The following is a 17,900-nucleotide window of genomic DNA, read 5'->3' as shown; positions in this document are numbered from 1 at the left end:
AACGTAGTGGGAGTCATCGTGTGCAGTGCGTGACAGGACCATCCACTGTATAACAGCTGATACTCGCACATTAGTTTCTATGATGGGTAAGTAATAGCTACTCCTGCCAGACAGTAAAGCGTACTAAACTTTACTGTGTAGTGATAACACAGCATATCGTTTGTGAACACTCCAGCCGGTCAGTTTCTGGTTGTCATGGTAATGTATACGTACGACTATTAACCACACCCCCATTCTGTTTGAGAAAGACAGTTAACCAAAAACGACAGTTACAACTGGCTGGAGGGGGCTTTAAATGTATTTAAGAGGAAGAGTCTTACGTATTGATTTCTCGCGGCAAAATGTAATTTTAGGCTGTGACCAGTAGAAGTAGTACTATATGAAGAGCCGTTTGAGAGCCCAAAAGATCGGGCTCTCAAAAGGAAGTCTAAACGAGAGCATTGAGACTTCTCGTTTTCATTATCATTGGAAGCTAAAATCATTAAATTGGCTTAACTTGGATTAAAAGAGCGGTACCACAGGTTTTTGTAAATACTTGTCTGTTTAAATAAGAAGCTAGAGTCAAAAAGCCAATAGATTAGTTTACCGTAAGCAGTGGAAAAATGGCCTAGCTCATTCAAAAACTGTGCCTCTAATGGTGTATACATAATTTCTGCATGAGGCCGCAGGTATGACAGACAGCAGTTGTTTCAACAGAGCAGCCATGCTTTTATTAGGACATCTAGACCAACAGCAAATAAAAGCTTAAAGCTTTCAAACAGTCATGGATAGTTGCCTGGTGTCTTCTGTAGACAGCTGGAAATCGAACTTTTACAAAACCCCAAAATATACATATGCACGTTGTACAGCCTAAGGAAAATGCACTCAGTTGCCACACTGTATTAGGTAGCTAAAACTAGTGCAGTCTAATGGCAGCCCAGCAGCAAATCCTGCCTTCATGGAGGTCGTCAGTTTTTGTTGAAAGGGTTTGTGTCGTTTGATGTTTTAGCTTGTGGCCAGTGAGACTGTTAAACAAGCAGACAAATATTACAAACAACTCAGTATAACACAATTCAACAGCCTCAAATGACCATAAACAGTTGAACCTTTATGAACATAGAATTTATTGCAGGACTGTTATATAACGTGACAACTGAGTGTAGTTCCACAACAAGTCAGCAGTTAAATCACTTTAAATTCCACCGAGGTCATTTTTGAACATTGAAGTTGGCAGTTTAAATCCCCAGACCAGCTGGGAACACCAGGCTAGGGTAAATAAATGAGGCCTGTCACTTTCAAGGTGCCTTTGAGCAACTGCTTCTGAAACAAGACTGTCGTAAGAACAAAGCTGGACATTTCTTAATTACAACACTCTAGTATCCACTGTAAGGCTAAGTGCATTTTACTTTCACCTTTAGCTTCATATGATCAGAAGGGCGATGATGTAGAGGAAACCTTCAGAGGCTAGTAGTGTTCAGCAGGGTGCATCAACAGGTAGTCTGTCCTTAAATTGCATGGCTGTCACATGATGATCTGATTTCCTGATTAAACACTTGACGAATAGAACGGATTTGTGCCACATAGAAAATAAAGATTTTAGTTTAAATTAACACTACCAGACCAGAGAAGGTTGTATGCCAGTGTCAAGGAGGAAGATACAGTATTTACAGTGAAGAGGACGATCTGTACAAACTGGTAAGCGAGGTGTACATGCTGGACAGGAAGGTAAGAGAGGAAACGTGGAGTTTCACATTGAAACACGATTTAGTTTCATTTGCCATTTAGTCTTTTCACACATGTAGTCCTTTATCACTCATTCTCTACTGGAGCATGTCCACAAAAGCGTCAAACTCGTCCATGTTTTTCTCATAAACGGCCAGCTTCTCTGGCAGTGAGTCCTGCAGACAGACAATACAAATCCCTGTTACTACTAATTTGCATTAAGTTTTACAGTGAGAAGTTTGTTATGGAATTCCCCCCTAGTTTAAAAGAAGCATATTACCAGGTCATCGGCCATCGACTGGGAGCTGATGTGTAGTGAGAGACTGGTTAGCTGAGGAGGGTTTTGAAACTCTCTGTAGAAAGTGCCCAGATCCATCGGCAACAAGTCGTCTTTCGAGAAGGCTGGGCGCTGCAGACAGGTAGAGAAAGACGATGTTTAAACTTCACTGACACTTGCAGAATTAATTAAAATGTTTAAAAAAATAAATAAAAGGAATAGTTTTGAGCAATATGCTCGTTTGCTTTTTGCCGTTAACTGGATGAGAAGAGCATTTATACACATACGCCAGCCAGCCCCTCTGACGCTCACTAATTAACATTTCATTATACAGTCCAGCACATAACTTAGCAGCACTTTTTATGCTGTGTTTTTTGTACAGATTAAACAAGATGGGACATGTTAATTAAAAGCACTGTAAAAGGGCTGGTAGGTGGAGCTAAGCTAAGCTAAACATCTGTAGCTTCATATTTAGCAAACACACGTGACAGTGGTATCAATATTCTCCTCCAGTTGAGAATAAATAGCAAATGTCAGTTGGCCACAAAAGACCTATCTTTACACAAACTGATTTTACAGGTCTGGAAAAAAAAAAAGAAGGATAATCTTAAGACTATTAACTTTTATTTATTTTGTATTTTCAGTAGTAATTTAGACCGAAAGTTAATGCCTAGAATTTAATATATTCTCGTGTGTGGGCAGAACTATAAAACACACACACACACACACACACACACACACACACACACACACACACCAACTGCACAGATGTCAATAAATTATTCTATGCAACGCTGGAGATATAAAATATATATCATAAACAATATACAAATCTAAATAATGTAATACATAAAATCTAGTATGTACGATATGTATAGAATACAGCAATAGTTACATACAAAGTCAACCATGACAAAGTCGTCCTGCTGCCCCGACCCCTCTGACCCCTGAGAATGGAGGCTGGCCTGAAGGGGTGACGGGCAAGGAGGAGAGTCTGGAGGCTGCACCTAAACACACACACATTCAAAATATCCCATCAGTAGAAAACTTGTGTCAACCTAAAACGAGTACTTTTAACATATTGTCCATTTAATGACAGCAAGCAAAGTATTCTACTGGATGAGAAAAGATATTGCTGTATCATCATCAGCACAGTAAGTTACCATGGGATCATTCTCCTCTGAGTCCAGGCCTCGGGGAGCAAATGCAGCGAATGGCAGGTCAAGACTGGCTGCTGTTATCTACACACGCACACACAGCTAAATTCAGTGTACTCTTTAAGCAATGCAAACATGAGTGTTTTTGTTAAGTTCATGCGTTTCAAATCATCAAGTCACAGCATAAGCAGACCTCCGCGTGTGCGTGTCAGATCAGATTTACCTGTGCACTGGGTTTACTGACGAAGGCTCCGATTTTCCTTGTAAAAGCATTGAGAGACTCCACAGGGTCAGAGGGAGAAACACTCCTCCCTTCATCCTTCCTTGCTTCTCCACTCTGCGACAGGCCGTCGTCGTCGCCACTGGGGAGAGAGATGATGACACGAAGTTACTCGAAATTTAATCAAGTTCAAATGAAGACCTGAAGACACTTTTCAGAGTATGGGGAGGTTTATGCTTAAAAAAAAAAAAAAAAAAAAAAAAAAGTTGCTCGATATGAAGATGCTGAGGAGAGATTTACCTGCTGCCAGGCGTGTTGGAGGAGTGCTCTGCTGTCAGATTGGCATCGGCTCCATGAGGAGGGTGGGCAGGAACCAAAACAACCCCGCCCTCCTTCCCAGCATGCAACACCTGAGGAGGAGTAAAAGAGTTATAGTAGACTAAAGAACTAAACAGAAAATTCTGAGAAAAATAAATGAACCATCTTATTGATGCACAGCTCTTCTTATGGTATGCAGTAGCTCCGTGTATTAGTAGTTATCATGTACTGTGTATGTTTTTATCTTGACTAATATTGGAGTTTTAAACCAGATGTTGATATGAGTTTTTTATCTGCTAACAATATATCTGTCAATATTAGTTTTTTAAGACAGAGTAGGACATGAAAAATGTAATAAATAAGCTTGTCAGTGTTCTCTGGTGGACAAACTATGTATTTAACGGTCTGTTTGGATGATGATATGAATTTGTCAGCCATCAGAGATTGCCACCTCATTCATCCAAAGGTGTCTATTCCTTAAATATCTCTGGTTATATTAGGAGAGTGTAGGGCATGTTGCAAATCGACGAGCATGAGTGCTTCATGTCCGTATGAGAGTTTTGTTTCACTCTTCAACAATGTGATGAATTAACTTTGTTATTTAATTTGTAAGATTAGTTAAAAATAGTTGATAAGTTGTTAATAATTGATACCTACTGGGCGACATGTCACAAATGTATCTGTATATGTCTGTGTATATGTGAAAATCAGTCAATAATATCAGCCAAACTGATTTATTCGTCAGGTCACTATGAAAATGGCATGAACTGATTGGTGTATCACCTGGTTTTGATTGGCAACAGGGTGACAAAGCTCAGCGGCTCCTGCTAGAGCTGGAGGCTGATAAGATATCCTGGAAGCATACAGCTGCAGAGACAGAAGGAATGTTAGATTTAAGGTTTAACGTTGGAGCGTTAATTAGAGTCGTGCTCAAGATGGTTTACAACTGCCGAGATGATAAAACATAATGATGAAGCAGATCTAGTGAGCATATACAGCAAACAGGAGCAACAGTGCATTAAGTTCTGCGCTGAAATATGTGATGGACCTTTACACAAAAAAAAGGTTTCTGATGCAGCTCTGACACACTAAGGTGCAGCACACACCCCAAAGCAAATGAGAAATCTGAGTGATTCAGTGCAGTTTCAAGGTGAATCACACACAGTCACACTCTCACAGTGGCCAGTAAAGACTCACATTGTGAGTGACAAGTCCCGGAGCCAATGGAAGCTGCAGACTGTCCAGTGGGAGGGGCTTAGACAGTTTAGAGGGCGAGGGACTCAGTGTACACACACACTGAGTTATTGCAGACACAGACACATACGCAGGTAAACATACAATAAAAGGACAACAGGTAAGAAAAAAGAGAGAAAAGCAGGTATGAAAATGAAGAGAGGAAGTCACAAGATAAAAAAAGAGACCGTAAAGAGGAGCAGGTGTGCGCGTCCTCTTACCTGAGAGGGAGGGGAGGTGGAGAAGGAGGTGGTGCAGACTTCTTGCGAGTCCTGAACCCCTGCAAACGGGCCTCCGTCCTCGTCATCGGAGCTCTGAAGACACAAACACATTCAACCTTTATATTTTTTCTTTAAAGAATGCATACACAGTTTTTTATATTATAGAAAGATAAACAGATCTGAGGCAGGGTCTGTGCACTAAATTAAGTTATTTTTAGGCAACCTAAAATCCAAACAGAAATAAAGTTTAAAAAGGCAAACAAAGTCACCAAGAGCTGATGTATCCAGTGTGACCTCCAAAAGGAGGAATTGCGTCAACTAAAAGCTCTTGATTGTTTGTGGCAACGCTAAGACTCGACTGTGTGTTTGGTGGTCGTTTAACTTGGGGGAGTGGAGCTGTGGGCAGATAACGTCAGCATTTTCATCTTAAAATGATAGGTTCCTTTCATTTTCACAGCTTTCTGTAGCTACCTGTAGTTGCAGGGGTGTCCCATGTTTGCAGGACGCTGGCTGCTGCAGGGAGGATCCACAAAGTGATCCACAATGATCCCCATGATAGGAGCCGTGCGCTCAAACTGTCTGCAGAAGACGACATTTCAACAGTTAGCTATGCTCAGTTTTGACTTGTTTAGACAACAGAGTAGTGAAGCACTAAAGCAAAATCTTTTAAATACATAAGCATTGCTTCCATTATTAAAATGTTATGTAATATCAACAAATGTTCCAAATTAAAATAAGCAAATTATAATTTTCTTTGTAATAAGACCGTTGTTTTATACGTAGTGTGTCAATTACCTGTTGGACATGAATGCCAGGTTTGTGCGGTAAGCACATGAAAGTGTGACTGTGCCAACAGGGGTGCCAACAACACCGACACGCACTGTTTGGAAACCTAAACAAACAAACAACAAACCCTCAGTAAACAAGAATACAAATTTTCAAATGCACTTATTACATGAGTTATAACTTTCACTTCATGTTAAATCCTATATTTTGTGTTTTATATTATGTTTAGATGTGATCTGAGACTATTAAAAGCATATAATTAATATTACATTGTTTTCCTGACCAGTTCAGGAACTTTTTTACGTGGCAAAGGAGACATAATTAAACTCCATTTCTTTTCAGGAATAAATAACTGGAAAATAATTTTTTCATAAGTCCTTTGGAACCTTAACCTATAAGGTTTTACACATACTGTAAGTACATCACAGTGTAAAACCTTTGCTTTGTTGTGGTTCCTGTTGCTTTTAGACCAAAGTCTTTCCTGAGCCATTTTCAGTGATTTAAGACATGTCAGCAAAGAAAAGAGTTTAGTTTACCTTCCCCTAATCCACCCAACTGGACTTCCCCAAAGTAAATCCTAGGCATGAGAGAGGTAGAAACAGGTAGAAACATATGTCATACATCAATACATGTAACAGACTAGAACGAAAACCACGACAAATGTTCCTGTAGACCTGATAAAAAAGGAGGTTTAGTTGATTAGACTGAAAACACAAACCGGATCAGCTGTTTGCAGACAGACTGGAGACGGATCAAAGCTGGTGTAGCCTGGAGTCAACTCACCTGTATAATATGACATAGTCGTGTCCCTGCTTTCTAGACAGTTTATAGGCCGGTGTTACTCTGGTGATGGCCAGCAGAGATTTCAGAAGGACAGACAGACGATTGTAGACTGTATACGACACCTTGATGTCCTTATCACACCTCCAAGTAGAGACAGACAACACAATAAGTTTAATTCAGCAGTGTGGTGATATTTCAAATGCAACTGAATAATTAAATATCTCAGCAGTTAATTACATTTTGGACATGGTAGCTGTTGTTTGCAGCTTTTTTCTGTTTTTTGCTTTCTTACATCCTTCTAAATAAAACTGTCTGTCCAGAAAAAAAGTCTGATGTAATCCCACAAGACAGACACTTTTATTTAAGAGATACAAAGCTGCCATTAAGAGATACAAATCTTTTAATGGCAGCACTTTAGTAACTGCCTAAAATGTACTTATTAAAATTATATAGACATATACACCCACAAACTTTATATTTAACTATTGATTAGAATCAGCTGTACATGCTCAACTCTTCCAGAAATAATCCAATGCTCACTTCATCTCTAGCAGGAACAAAAGTTTAAAAGCAGTTCACCAAATGTGAAACATGAGATGTGATACAACTATAAAATGTCACAGAAATAGAAACAAAGTAACCCATTTATAACTTAAAGCAGCTGACACATGTTGTCAGTATGAGCACTCTTTATTAAAACTGCTAGCTGTGATTTCATTTTTGTGCTTCTCCTTTATTCGCTTGCTCAACTTTACAGAGGCACAGACAAGCTCGCAGCACTGATACACTTCTTAATTTTCATAACCAATTAAAAACCCAACTGAGAGCAAAACCCACTTACTTTTCATTCATCTCCAGACACCAAGTCTCTAACTCCATTGAGTCACCCTAAATGAGAAAGAGAAACAAAAAGATCAATTTAGGGACATTAAGTTGGACTGAAAGATTTACAAACAAACAGGTTAATTAATGGTCTGTTTACTGTTCAAATGTATGGAACTCTAGTGCCATTGTGTACATTTATGTATTCTTTGCCTGAAGTAGTCAATTGTTACATTTCAACAGAGCTGAAGTCCCTGCACAGTTTCAAGTCTTGTGGGTGAAAAGTGAAAAGTCATTTTACAAAAGAAGAAAATGGACAGCAGGAGAGGTTGAGGGAGATTTTACCTCAGACGTCTTTAGGGAGATCTCAACACACATGGAACGTCCAATGCCTGGAAGTTGCCCGGCCAGTGCCTTCTTGGCTTCATGAGTCACCTCTGGGATGTCTTTGATGGCCAAATTAAACTACAAGAAAATTATAACACAAATTATTTAAATGTTAACTTAGACCAACAATCCAAACTACTTACTACATTGTAGAGATCAACAGTGAACTGTACATTCAACCAATCATCACAAAGCAAAAGGTAAAAGAATGACAAAATTATTTTACCCAATCAGAGCCAGTAGGTGAGGAGGACGAGCGAGTGCATATCTTCTCTCCAAGACGAGCTTGGACAATCACCTGGACAGTCTACAAACAGGAAATAAAAAAACAAACTCTCAACAGCTTGCGCAGAAACTTATGAAGAGCAACAGCAACATCGTTTGGGAAAAGACATGAAAAATGGTTGTTGATTATGTTAAACATAATTTTTCAATACTGTGAGCACCACAACTAAAAATATATCTCCATTGTAATGGTGTGGAAGATATATTAGAGACAAGTACCTGGACAAATTAAACCAAAACTATCTGCATTGGCAGATACCACTGGAGGTACGTGAGAACATGTTTGGGAAACAAACCAACTAAGATGAATGCCAGCCTTCCAGCTTCTTACCTTCAAGGCAAAGAACTTAATGAACTTGTCCAAGTCTTTTTTATCCTGGGGACTCAGGCCACTGTCCATGTTGTCAAGACCCTGCAATCAAACAAGTCAAACCATTACAGATGGATAGGACGGGAAACAGTGATTGTAAACTACTTTCAGCTGTGAAAAACTCTTTTGAAGAAAATCTGTTTAGTTAAAGTAATTTGAATATTGTGAGTGTAAGAATTATTCCAGCAGACTAATTTTGCCACAGCATCAAAAAATTATATTTAATAGTTTGAACTTACCAAATACAAATATTTACTCTGTAAAGGGGAATACATAACAACTACAATATGTGTGAATATTCACACACTAACGTTACATTTACTCTTTAACGTAACATTTCTTAAACGAAAGCAAAGCCAAATTTGGAAAAAATTAAGCAATTTTGACCACATATATACAGTGCTTTTCTACCTTGCAATGAGAATTCTGGCTTCTGTATTAACAGTAAAACACTTATCACTATTTTTTATCACTATTGTTTTGCTTTTTAACACTTCACGTAGCAAATGTTTCTATTACAAGTCAGCAGGTGAGGCCTCCGCGTTGACGTGAAACTGTCCGAATTTGAGGTCACGTTAAACTAAAGACACTGACAACCACTTTACACTATACACTACACCACCTGGTAAATAAAAAAAAAATACAACATCATCATTTGACCGATAATTACTTAACGTTTACGGTTCAGAAAGAGGAGGCACAGGCACCGGACAGTCGACTCACTGCCCAACTAGCTTTAGCCGATGGCTAATGTTAGCTAGCTGGCTAAATACCACGCACTTTCATTTCATTACAAAACAGCAACACTTACATTAGCTTCTCCTTCAACACGGTAGCTTCAACAAAATACGAATCAGCTGAATAAAGATGTCACGCAGCGCTGCGTTTCTTAAACATTTACACGCCCAGTTCAGATGTACACAACGTCAACAGCGGCTGTGCTACTTTTCTGTTTATCTTCTCCATGTCGACGTGTTTGGATCATTTTGGATAGCAGCACACTCGCAACGGTACTTTCGCTGATATGTTTCGTGAACGTCTGTAAAATATACAGTCAAGACAAAACAAGACAACACACTTAGGCAGGACTATACAAAACAAAGTCGATTTTTGTGAGCAACGAAACGACAATGTTTCACTATAAAATGATAATCTGTAGCAACATAAACACATTTGCCACTTACTGTGTCGAATCTGCGAATGTGCATGAAAAGTTATGTGTTCCTGTGGCTTGTTTTGGTTGATAAATGCTGCATGATTTTTTTTGTAAAGGTAAGGTCCTTTCCTTAGTAATGCATTCTACATTTATTATGTTTTAATGTTCGTTTAACAGATATTCAGCTACGTGTGTTAACAACGTTAGAGTCGTCTCCACACGGACGCCTACTTTAGCAAAAAGTAGGAAAGCTCAAACGCTAGTTAGCTAGTTAGCACGTTGACTTGACTTCATTCAACTACAACAGGAATGACTGTCGATAATGTCAGTCAAACCTTCCACACAGGCCAGGGCTATATTGGCCCTGCAATAAGAGGTAACTGTTATAATAACTATGGGAAATATATACTTTCAAAGTAATTTATACAAAATTGGTGGATTCCAGCATTAATGGGGTGTACAAATTAATGATACGTTACATTAAAAAAGTATTTGTGGAAATGATTGTGTTTTGTGTAAATTAACGTTATTTATTGATCAAACATCCTATTCCTATAGCCAACCCATTAGAGATGCATATAAAAACTCGAAACAGTGATTGTAAACCACTTTCAGCAGTGACAAACTCTTTTGTAGACAATCTCTTTAGTTGAAGTAATTTGAGTATTGTGTGTTTAGAAATTATTCCAGCAGACTAATTTTGCCATTGCATCTAAAAATTATATTTAATGGTTTGAACTTACCGAATACAAATATTTGTTGAGTAAAGGTGAATAAACTACAACTACTATATGTGTGAATATTCACACAATACATTACAATACATTCACGTTGCTTAAACCAAAGCCAAACCAAATTTGGACCAAAGTAAGCCATTTAGACCATATATACAGTGCTTTTCTACCTTGAAATGAAAATGCTGTCTTCTGCATTAACAGTAAAACATTATTTATCACTATTGTGTATTTAACCCTCCACTAGCAACTGTTTCCATTACAAATTAGCAAGTGAGGTCTCCAAGTTAACATGAAAATACTTTACTTTAATTACTTTATTTATTCATTTATATGTATTTTTACCCACAGCATGGCAATCCCTATAGCCATCTTGGACTGTGATCTACTCTTACATGGTCGAGGCCACAAGACCCTGGACCGCTTTGACCTGGACTCTGTCTCAGACAATTTCCTCCTCACACAATTTGGCTTCCCCAGAGAGTTCATCCTGTATCTGGTGGAATTACTCAGAGAGGTGAATATGTGTTGATCCTCTGTTTTGAATAATCACATGCAATTTAGTATTTCTTCCAAATGCCTTTCTAAAAATCTGTATCTAATTCTGTGTGTTAGGCTCTCTGTAGACGTACCCAGCGGTCCAGAGCCATCAGTCCTGAGGTCCAGGTGTTGGCTGCTTTGGGTTTCTACACATCTGGCTCGTTCCAGACATCTATGGGAGATACTATAGGGATCAGCCAGGCATCAATGTCGAGATGTGTGTCCAATGTGACCAGAGCCCTGGTGGAGAAGGCTCCCCAGTTCATCACGTTCATCGGGTATGATATCATGCTACTCTCCCCAAATCCCCATTACCTTCCAGCAAAGGAGAGTTTTAGTTCACCTGGGCCGACCCCATTTGTGTTATAAGTTCCAGGCACATAACTAGATTAAACAACTGATTATTAGTAAATTGGTGAAGAAGAAATACCACGTCACACCTCCTCCTGTACTTGTTTTATCAAAACATACAACTTTTTGTTAATGTAAATGAGTCATTCACAGTAATTGATGATTTTTTTAAAGTATTATTAAATAAAATGGTGATTATTGTAGTATATTGCCAATAAACTGTCCATTCACAAAAACCCCATTGATCTCTGCAGTGAGATAACTATGGAGAGGCAAGAAGCATAAATTAAGCTTAATTCAAAATATTAAAAACAATAGCAAGCAATATTAAAAAAGAGCAAGTAAAAGCACAATAACAATGTTTCCAAACAGAGGTCCCTCCAACAGAGAGCAGTCCTTTGAGGAGTTTCAGAGGGTGGCAGGATTCCCAGGAGTTCTGGGGGTGCTGGACTGCGTTCAGGTTTATTATATTACATTAAAACCTTTAAACACTATATCTTCAGGTGACAGCCTAACTGATTCGTCCGTCCTCTATATTCTTTCCCCTTCGTCTCCAGGTGACCATCAAAGCCCCAAACAGTGAAGACTCGTCATATGTGAACAAAAAGGGGTTTCACTCTGTGGGCTGTCAGCTGGTTTGTAATGCCAGAGGATTGTTACTCAGCGCAGAAACCCACTGGCCAGGTGGACTCAAAGACAACGAGGTTCTAGAAAGATCTGCTCTCTACAAACAGCTGCAGGAGATTGAGGAGGGCTGGCTGCTGGGTGAGACCTGGATTTCAGTCTCCCTACGTAATTTTGTAAAGTCTGAAAATGTCCAGAAAAGGAGTGAAGTCCTTTTCCTGATTTCTTTTTCACAGGTGACCGTCGGTACCCGCTAAAGAAGTGGTTGATGACCCCGGTCGACTGCCCAGAATCCCCGGCAGAGCTTCGATATAATCTGGCCCACACTGCTACACACGAGATAGTGGACAGAACCTTCAGAGCCATCCAGACCAGATTCAGGTGTTTGGACGGCACCAAAGGATACCTACAGGTACTCTACCCTACTCTACTCTATTCAATCCTTCTCTAGTTTATCTTTTCCTACTCTACTCAGTTCTATCCTATCCTATTTTAATCTGTTCTAGCAGGCTCATTTCTATTCTATTCTAGTGTGGAATATTACGAATATTAGGAATCTGATCATCAGTGATGATTGTTGTTCTATAAATCAAACACATGAATTTCCATAAACATAACAGAATGCATTTAGCTTTTGTTTTTACACATTCTTGATGGTTTCTGATCCAAAAAGAACTCAGACCCAACTACAAATTAAGTACAGTTTATTCATTTGTATTTACACTGAATCAGGAACTCAGCCTCTTGATTGATTTAAGTTACAAAAAAAACTAAATGTAAAGTCATTGATTGTTTTACAAGGGGAAAAGCTGCACCACACTGGCCAGAATAATATGAATGTATGAGTCCAAATTGTATTTGTCAATCACATCCAATAAAGAAGAGTTTGGACTTAACTGGACTCAATTATTGGTGTAAAATATATACCAATATATATTACAGTTTGGGATGTGAATGAATTGTAGCAAACAAAGAAAAAGATTCCCTCATTCAGTTTTTAAAAAGAAAGAAAAGGATTAGGTTGTCCAGAAAGTAATTAAGTATCATTCTCTCCTCCAGAGTTTAGTTAATCTTTGAAAATGTTTAAGGTACATTAACCTTTAGTAGAAGGTTCCCAGGGCAGTTCAACAAGATCAGATTTTTTAAGCAGACCTTTATCTTCATCAGCCTCCTGTATGACACTGGTAATTAAATCTGAGATAATACCCCAGTATACCCCAGTTAAAAACACATTAATCAGTTTACTTGAATTTTCAAATCAATTAAATTTATGCATTTTTATTTTGGGCATCCAAAGAGGAAGTGCTGTTGCCCTATCACCATGGCCAGCTAAGCTAAAATCAAATATTCAAGTTTTACTCTGCTTTTGTGACAATAAACCGAATAACAACAGGCCGACCTTCATCTCTTTATCTTGTCATATCTCCTCTCTACAGTATTCTCCAGAGAGGAGTTCATCCATCCTACTGGCCTGCTGTGTTCTTCACAACGCCTCCCTGCAGTCCGGGTTAGACGCCTGGACTCTGGAGAGAACCGACCCTCTGGAGCAGCCCGAGAGCCTCGAACAGAGACCTGAGGACCGCGACAGCCAGGCAGAGGAGCTCCGAAAACAGCTCATACTCAAACACTTCAGCTAAACTGCTGTCGAGGTCAAAGTGGAATCAAGACTCATATTAAAACTGGGACCACAGAAAAGCAAATGAATGATGTAAAAGTTACATTTCAAGCAAGAGAGATGACGGACACAGCGTTGCTGATGCAGTTTTTTAATATTTTGCTTGTTTCTACTCTACTGACTACACTAAGATAACATAGTTGTATATGGAGGAACATGCAAGACGCTATACAACAAGCCAAGACAACATTACACCCAAACACATTTCAAATAACTGAACTCCCTGGAAAGTGCTTGATTATTCTCTCTCAAACATTCATAATAATGAAGCCCTTGGTGTTTTACAACTATTCAAACTGTGTGCAGCTGCAGTGTTATCCAGGTTTCTTTACAAGTGGAAAAAGTCACCCTCCTTTATTTAAATTTTTTTTAAATCCCTCCCCACTTTACATCTTCCTTCCCCAAATATCCACTGATTTTCTCATATATATATTTTTTCACTTTCCCACATGATTCCACAGGTTAAAATCTTGGACTATGTCACAATACAAAAACGAGGCCCTTATTTACAACAACTGCACATTAAGTTGTCATTGTTTATGTACACGGGTGCATTAAGACTGTTACGGGTGAGAATGACAGGGTTTGTGCAATGGGCTGCAGTTTGTGTATTCATGAGGGACACAAAATAAAACAGAGAAATAAGAAGAACAGAACATCTGTGTTAATTGTAATGTTTTGGAGATGAAAATAGGATTTGAGTGTTTTTATAAGTAATTACTTCATCAAGGATTTTGACTGGGACAGTTAAATGTCTGTTTCATAGCTTTTAATTTGAAGGAATACCGTGACGTTTAAAATTGTCATTTTCAGGCGCAACATTGTGGGGGTTTTCTCACATTGTCAGAATAGTGGTAAAGGAATGAAGACTTTTTGTAAATGTCCTGATGTTCCTTCAAATTGTGGCGATAACAAAGCTAGTACTTCCTGGAATGTATTAGTCCCTGATTGGCTTCACGAATATATACACACTTTCTACAAAACAGGAATAAATACAACATACACTGCTGTCGCATGAGTTATCGATATTTCCTCCGCTGCTAGGTATGAGCTCACAGGATGAGTTTATGACAGAAATTATTTTTAAATTTTACTGTGGTTGGTGATTAACTGTATTTTGTTTTTTGAAGGGTAAAAATTTTTTTTAAGGTTCAATTGTACAAAGCAAATGGCAGTTTTAATTCCTGAACAGAAAAGGCCTGCGGTTTTCACGCGACAGCAGTGAAACATAAAACACTGTATTACAGTTAAAGACACAAACAGATCATGTCAAAGTTTCACACTCCATGAAACGGCTTGTGAACTACACGCCATAATGTAAAACTTCGCATCATCCTAAATGCCGAAACACATAACATACGATTCCCTTTTTTTTGTGCATAAAATAAATATGCTCTTTTTTTGATGCTCAGAATATATTATAAGTTGTGTTTTTGTGTTATTTTTGTAAACGTTATTTAGAAAAACAAGACGATAAGATAAACTAATCTTAAACGTTCAGTATTTATTTTTTTGTTGCATAAATTCAATATGCAAATTTTTTTATGCTGCAAATATATTACATATACAGTTTTTAATTCCATAAAAATACTTTTATGTCATATTTCTCAACCTCTGTCAGGACCCATTTAACAGTCCCTTGATGTGAAAATATGGTTTCCCCCCAAAGTGATAAAGAATTTCAGTCATTTTAACTTCAAAAATGGAATAATCAAACATGTTGTGTGTAACTGTTAATTTCACACATTACACAACTGTTGTGGGAGTAGTTCAAACTGAGGCAGCTCGTGGCAAAAGGTAAAGCCGCTACGCTCTTACTGCTTTTCCTCCAAACTACTTCCACAGCAATGTGAAATGAAAGACCTCCTGAGCGTTCACCCAGTTCATGGTCAGTTAAAAGAAATGTCTCACTCAGGGCCTCAAAAAGCCTGAAACAGCCTGATTTTTTAGAGTGAATGTTTCCAGCTTCATAGTTGCATGTGTGGCCTTTAGGTGTAAGGCCAAGTTGGTAATATTTGACTGAAGTGAGTGGAAGGCACTTTTAAAACAGCACAGCTTTATCTTAAAAAGGATGTGTTTATTTTCACACTAGAGTGTCTAGTTTTCTAACATGTTAGTAGCAACGAGTGTTGTATTCACTAATTATGTACTGTAACACAGAGCTGAAATGATCAGTTGATTGACAGAAAATTAATCAACTATTCTGATAACTGATTAATGAATTAAGTCAGTTACCAAGCAATTGTAAACTAAATATCTTTGGATTTTGGACAAAACAAGACATTTGAAGATGTCATCTTATACTCTTTGAAACTAGGACAGGCTTTTTTTTTTTTCCTGACATTTTGTGGACTAAGCAATTAATTGATTAATCAAAAACATTACAGAAAGTTTAATCTATAATCAAAATAATTGTTAGTTGCAGCCCTTTATCAACATATGATGATGGTGATTGGTTAAAATGAAAGCCCTGCCTAGGAGGTAAAACGCGAGCACTGTGCTAACATGAACTACAATCCCACGGTAAAGGTCTGCCACGTTTACATATATATGTGTATTTATGTTCACAAGGTGTGAAAAGGTGCAAACTGTATCATTCAGTTTTTCTCTCAACATTAAAACCACATTTTCCATAAAGCTCTTTCCTTGCTCTTGCTTTCTCTCTAATTGGCAATGCAACATTTATTGTGACAGGACGATCCTGGAAGCCAAAGGCTGCTAATAAACCGTTTTAGGTCTGTTCCCATCATCACAACTTAACTGGCTCATATCTGCCTCTCTTCTTGGCAATGGTCTGACTAGTTTGTGTTCTGGAAGTTCCCATATACAGTCTAGTGGTTCTTTAATTAAGGCCTTATGTTTTTATTGTGAACTACAAAATATTATTCATGATTGTTTAAATTAAACATGAATAGATTAGTTGGATATTTAAAATTATACTTAATTTGAATAAAAATGGAAATTCAAATAAGATGGTCCCTTTAAAATCAAGTATATTCAGGTATAGCAGAGTCTGTTTAAGCAGAGAAGTGAAGTGCCATGTAGACAAAAGGGATGTTGGTCAACTGACTGACTGTAGATTGTGGTCTAGTTGGATGATGATATGAAGCCCGCTGAGTTCAGGAATCTGGAGGTTATGGGCTTTTTAGGGGTCAAGCGGTGTCAGAAAAACTCAGAGGCTCCGTCTGGTTTTGTTTCTCTGAGGAGAGAAGAGGCACTTTGTTAATGTTGAGAGGACAGTAAGTTTTTGAAATAAAAAGATTACATAAATATATTTTTCTACCTCTGGTCTAACTTGGGCCGAGTTGTCCGGTTGCCGTGTGCGTCAGCTGTGTATCGGCTGGTCTGGATGTGGGACTGGCCTTCTGACTGTAGCCTCTCCCCTTCTGATGACGCTAAACTCTCCTCCAGTGGAGCCCCTTCGTTGTAGAAGAGCAGGCTGCGCGAACGGACTGCAATGCACACAATAAACACATACTGGTTTACTGCAAAATCATTAATTTTGTGGACTGTAAATTCTTTGTAACTTTGGAGTCCATAACCTAATGGGAATATTAGGGTAGCTTTTGTGGAGGTATTGCTATCAGGCACCATGTCATTAAAGGGAATTCCCCTTTTCCGAAGATTAAAATGAAAGAAATGCCTGCAGCTACTGGCCCTGTTTCTGTGACATTTACTTTGGATATTTACAGTCAGGTCAAATTCCCTCTTGACCGACATCTTGTGTCATCACAAAGTACATTGACACAAACAGAAATTAGCTGGTGATGTAAAGAATAATGATGATTTTAGTGGCCCGATGACATTTTCTCACTCACAACCATCTTTCCAAACTCACCACTTGTACACAAGAAATGAAATGAATGACACTGTCACACAATTGTACTTTATTACTTGTATGTTATGTTGTTGTGAACCCTGTAGCCGCTAGGAGCCACTCGCAGGGTAGGATTTCAGCCCCTGATGGGTACAGTCAGTCTGGCAGACTTTTTCGCTTACCACTCAAGAGGATGGTTGTTGGCACAAAGGAGTGGTACTTAACGTGATGACAGCCTAACTTCTGGTTTCAAAAGGGGTTTCCCAACAGTACACGATTGAAGAGAGTGAATTTATAGTGAAGAGGAATGCGCCTAAGAATGAAAGTGAATACTTTTGTCCTCTTTACAAGTTGTCACTGAGAGAAATAACTTTGCAAAAAAGCATTTTGTGATCTGTATTATAGACTGTTGCACTCTATAAACTTGTTTTATTATTTTTATG

The 17,900-nt window shown here is 38.4% G+C and overlaps 3 protein-coding genes across 7 annotated transcripts in view; 1 reads left to right on the top strand and 2 right to left on the bottom strand.

Annotated features, from left to right (window-relative positions):
• Positions 1-684: 684 nt before the first annotated feature.
• Positions 685-9,512, bottom strand: atg13 (ATG13 autophagy related 13 homolog (S. cerevisiae)). The gene is made up of 18 exons (XM_038719443.1): positions 9,372-9,512; positions 8,522-8,602; positions 8,132-8,212; positions 7,864-7,983; positions 7,538-7,584; positions 6,697-6,837; positions 6,450-6,490; positions 5,923-6,019; positions 5,596-5,706; positions 5,128-5,218; positions 4,871-4,969; positions 4,457-4,540; positions 3,656-3,765; positions 3,359-3,497; positions 3,142-3,219; positions 2,878-2,985; positions 1,982-2,110; positions 685-1,877 (listed from the first exon to the last, which is right to left on the bottom strand). The coding sequence occupies exons 2-18, from the start codon at positions 8,588-8,590 to the stop codon at positions 1,800-1,802; spliced, it is 1,623 nt and encodes a 540-aa protein (XP_038575371.1). The 5' UTR covers positions 8,591-8,602; positions 9,372-9,512; the 3' UTR covers positions 685-1,799.
• Positions 8,382-14,292, top strand: harbi1 (harbinger transposase derived 1). 4 transcript variants are annotated; one of them, XM_038719441.1, is made up of 7 exons: positions 8,382-8,457; positions 10,802-10,967; positions 11,066-11,268; positions 11,714-11,801; positions 11,899-12,106; positions 12,202-12,377; positions 13,402-14,292. In XM_038719441.1, exons 2-7 carry the CDS (start codon positions 10,803-10,805, stop codon positions 13,600-13,602), a joined length of 1,041 nt encoding a protein of 346 aa, XP_038575369.1. In that variant the 5' UTR covers positions 8,382-8,457; position 10,802; the 3' UTR covers positions 13,603-14,292. The 4 variants fall into 4 exon arrangements, with proteins under 4 accessions (XP_038575369.1, XP_038575366.1, XP_038575367.1 ...); XM_038719438.1 differs by lacking the exon at positions 8,382-8,457 and adding an exon at positions 9,428-9,570; XM_038719439.1 differs by lacking the exon at positions 8,382-8,457 and adding an exon at positions 9,734-9,832.
• The window catches only part of creb3l1 (cAMP responsive element binding protein 3-like 1), a 35,945-nt gene continuing 31,760 nt past the window's right edge, over positions 13,716-17,900 (bottom strand). For both annotated transcript variants that reach the window (XM_038719432.1, XM_038719430.1), the window contains exons 12-13: positions 16,924-17,092; positions 13,716-16,839 (exon numbers count right to left, since the gene is read on the bottom strand). In XM_038719432.1, coding sequence (XP_038575360.1) covers positions 16,803-16,839; positions 16,924-17,092 — 206 coding nt within the window. In that variant the 3' untranslated portion in view covers positions 13,716-16,802. The remainder of the gene's footprint in view (positions 16,840-16,923; positions 17,093-17,900) is intronic.

This window comes from Micropterus salmoides, unplaced genomic scaffold (genome assembly GCF_014851395.1).
Source record: "Micropterus salmoides isolate LMB-PRFRI ecotype aquatic unplaced genomic scaffold, ASM1485139v1 Ms_hic_scaffold_1, whole genome shotgun sequence".
Classification (NCBI taxonomy): domain Eukaryota; kingdom Metazoa; phylum Chordata; class Actinopteri; order Centrarchiformes; family Centrarchidae; genus Micropterus; species Micropterus salmoides.
The sequence above is the reverse complement of the archived record's forward strand: the minus strand, read 5'-3'. Positions and strand labels throughout refer to the sequence as shown.

Bases quoted from the DNA above. Each gene is read 5' to 3' on its own strand.
- harbi1 (XM_038719438.1), top strand. From the start codon at position 9,428: ATGTCACGCAGCGCTGCGTTTCTTAAACATTTACACGCCCAGTTCAGA. The intron at 9,571-10,801 runs GTACTTTCGCTG...TTTTACCCACAG, and splicing joins ATAGCAGCACACTCGCAACG to CATGGCAATCCCTATAGCCA. The intron at 11,269-11,713 runs GTATGATATCAT...GTTTCCAAACAG, and splicing joins CAGTTCATCACGTTCATCGG to AGGTCCCTCCAACAGAGAGC.
- atg13 (XM_038719443.1), bottom strand. From the start codon at position 8,590: ATGGACAGTGGCCTGAGTCCCCAGGATAAAAAAGACTTGGACAAGTTC. The intron at 6,838-7,537 runs GTAAGTGGGTTT...CTCTACTTGGAG, and splicing joins TGTCTGGAGATGAATGAAAA to GTGTGATAAGGACATCAAGG. The intron at 3,220-3,358 runs GTAAATCTGATC...GTGCGTGTGTAG, and splicing joins TCAGTAAACCCAGTGCACAG to ATAACAGCAGCCAGTCTTGA.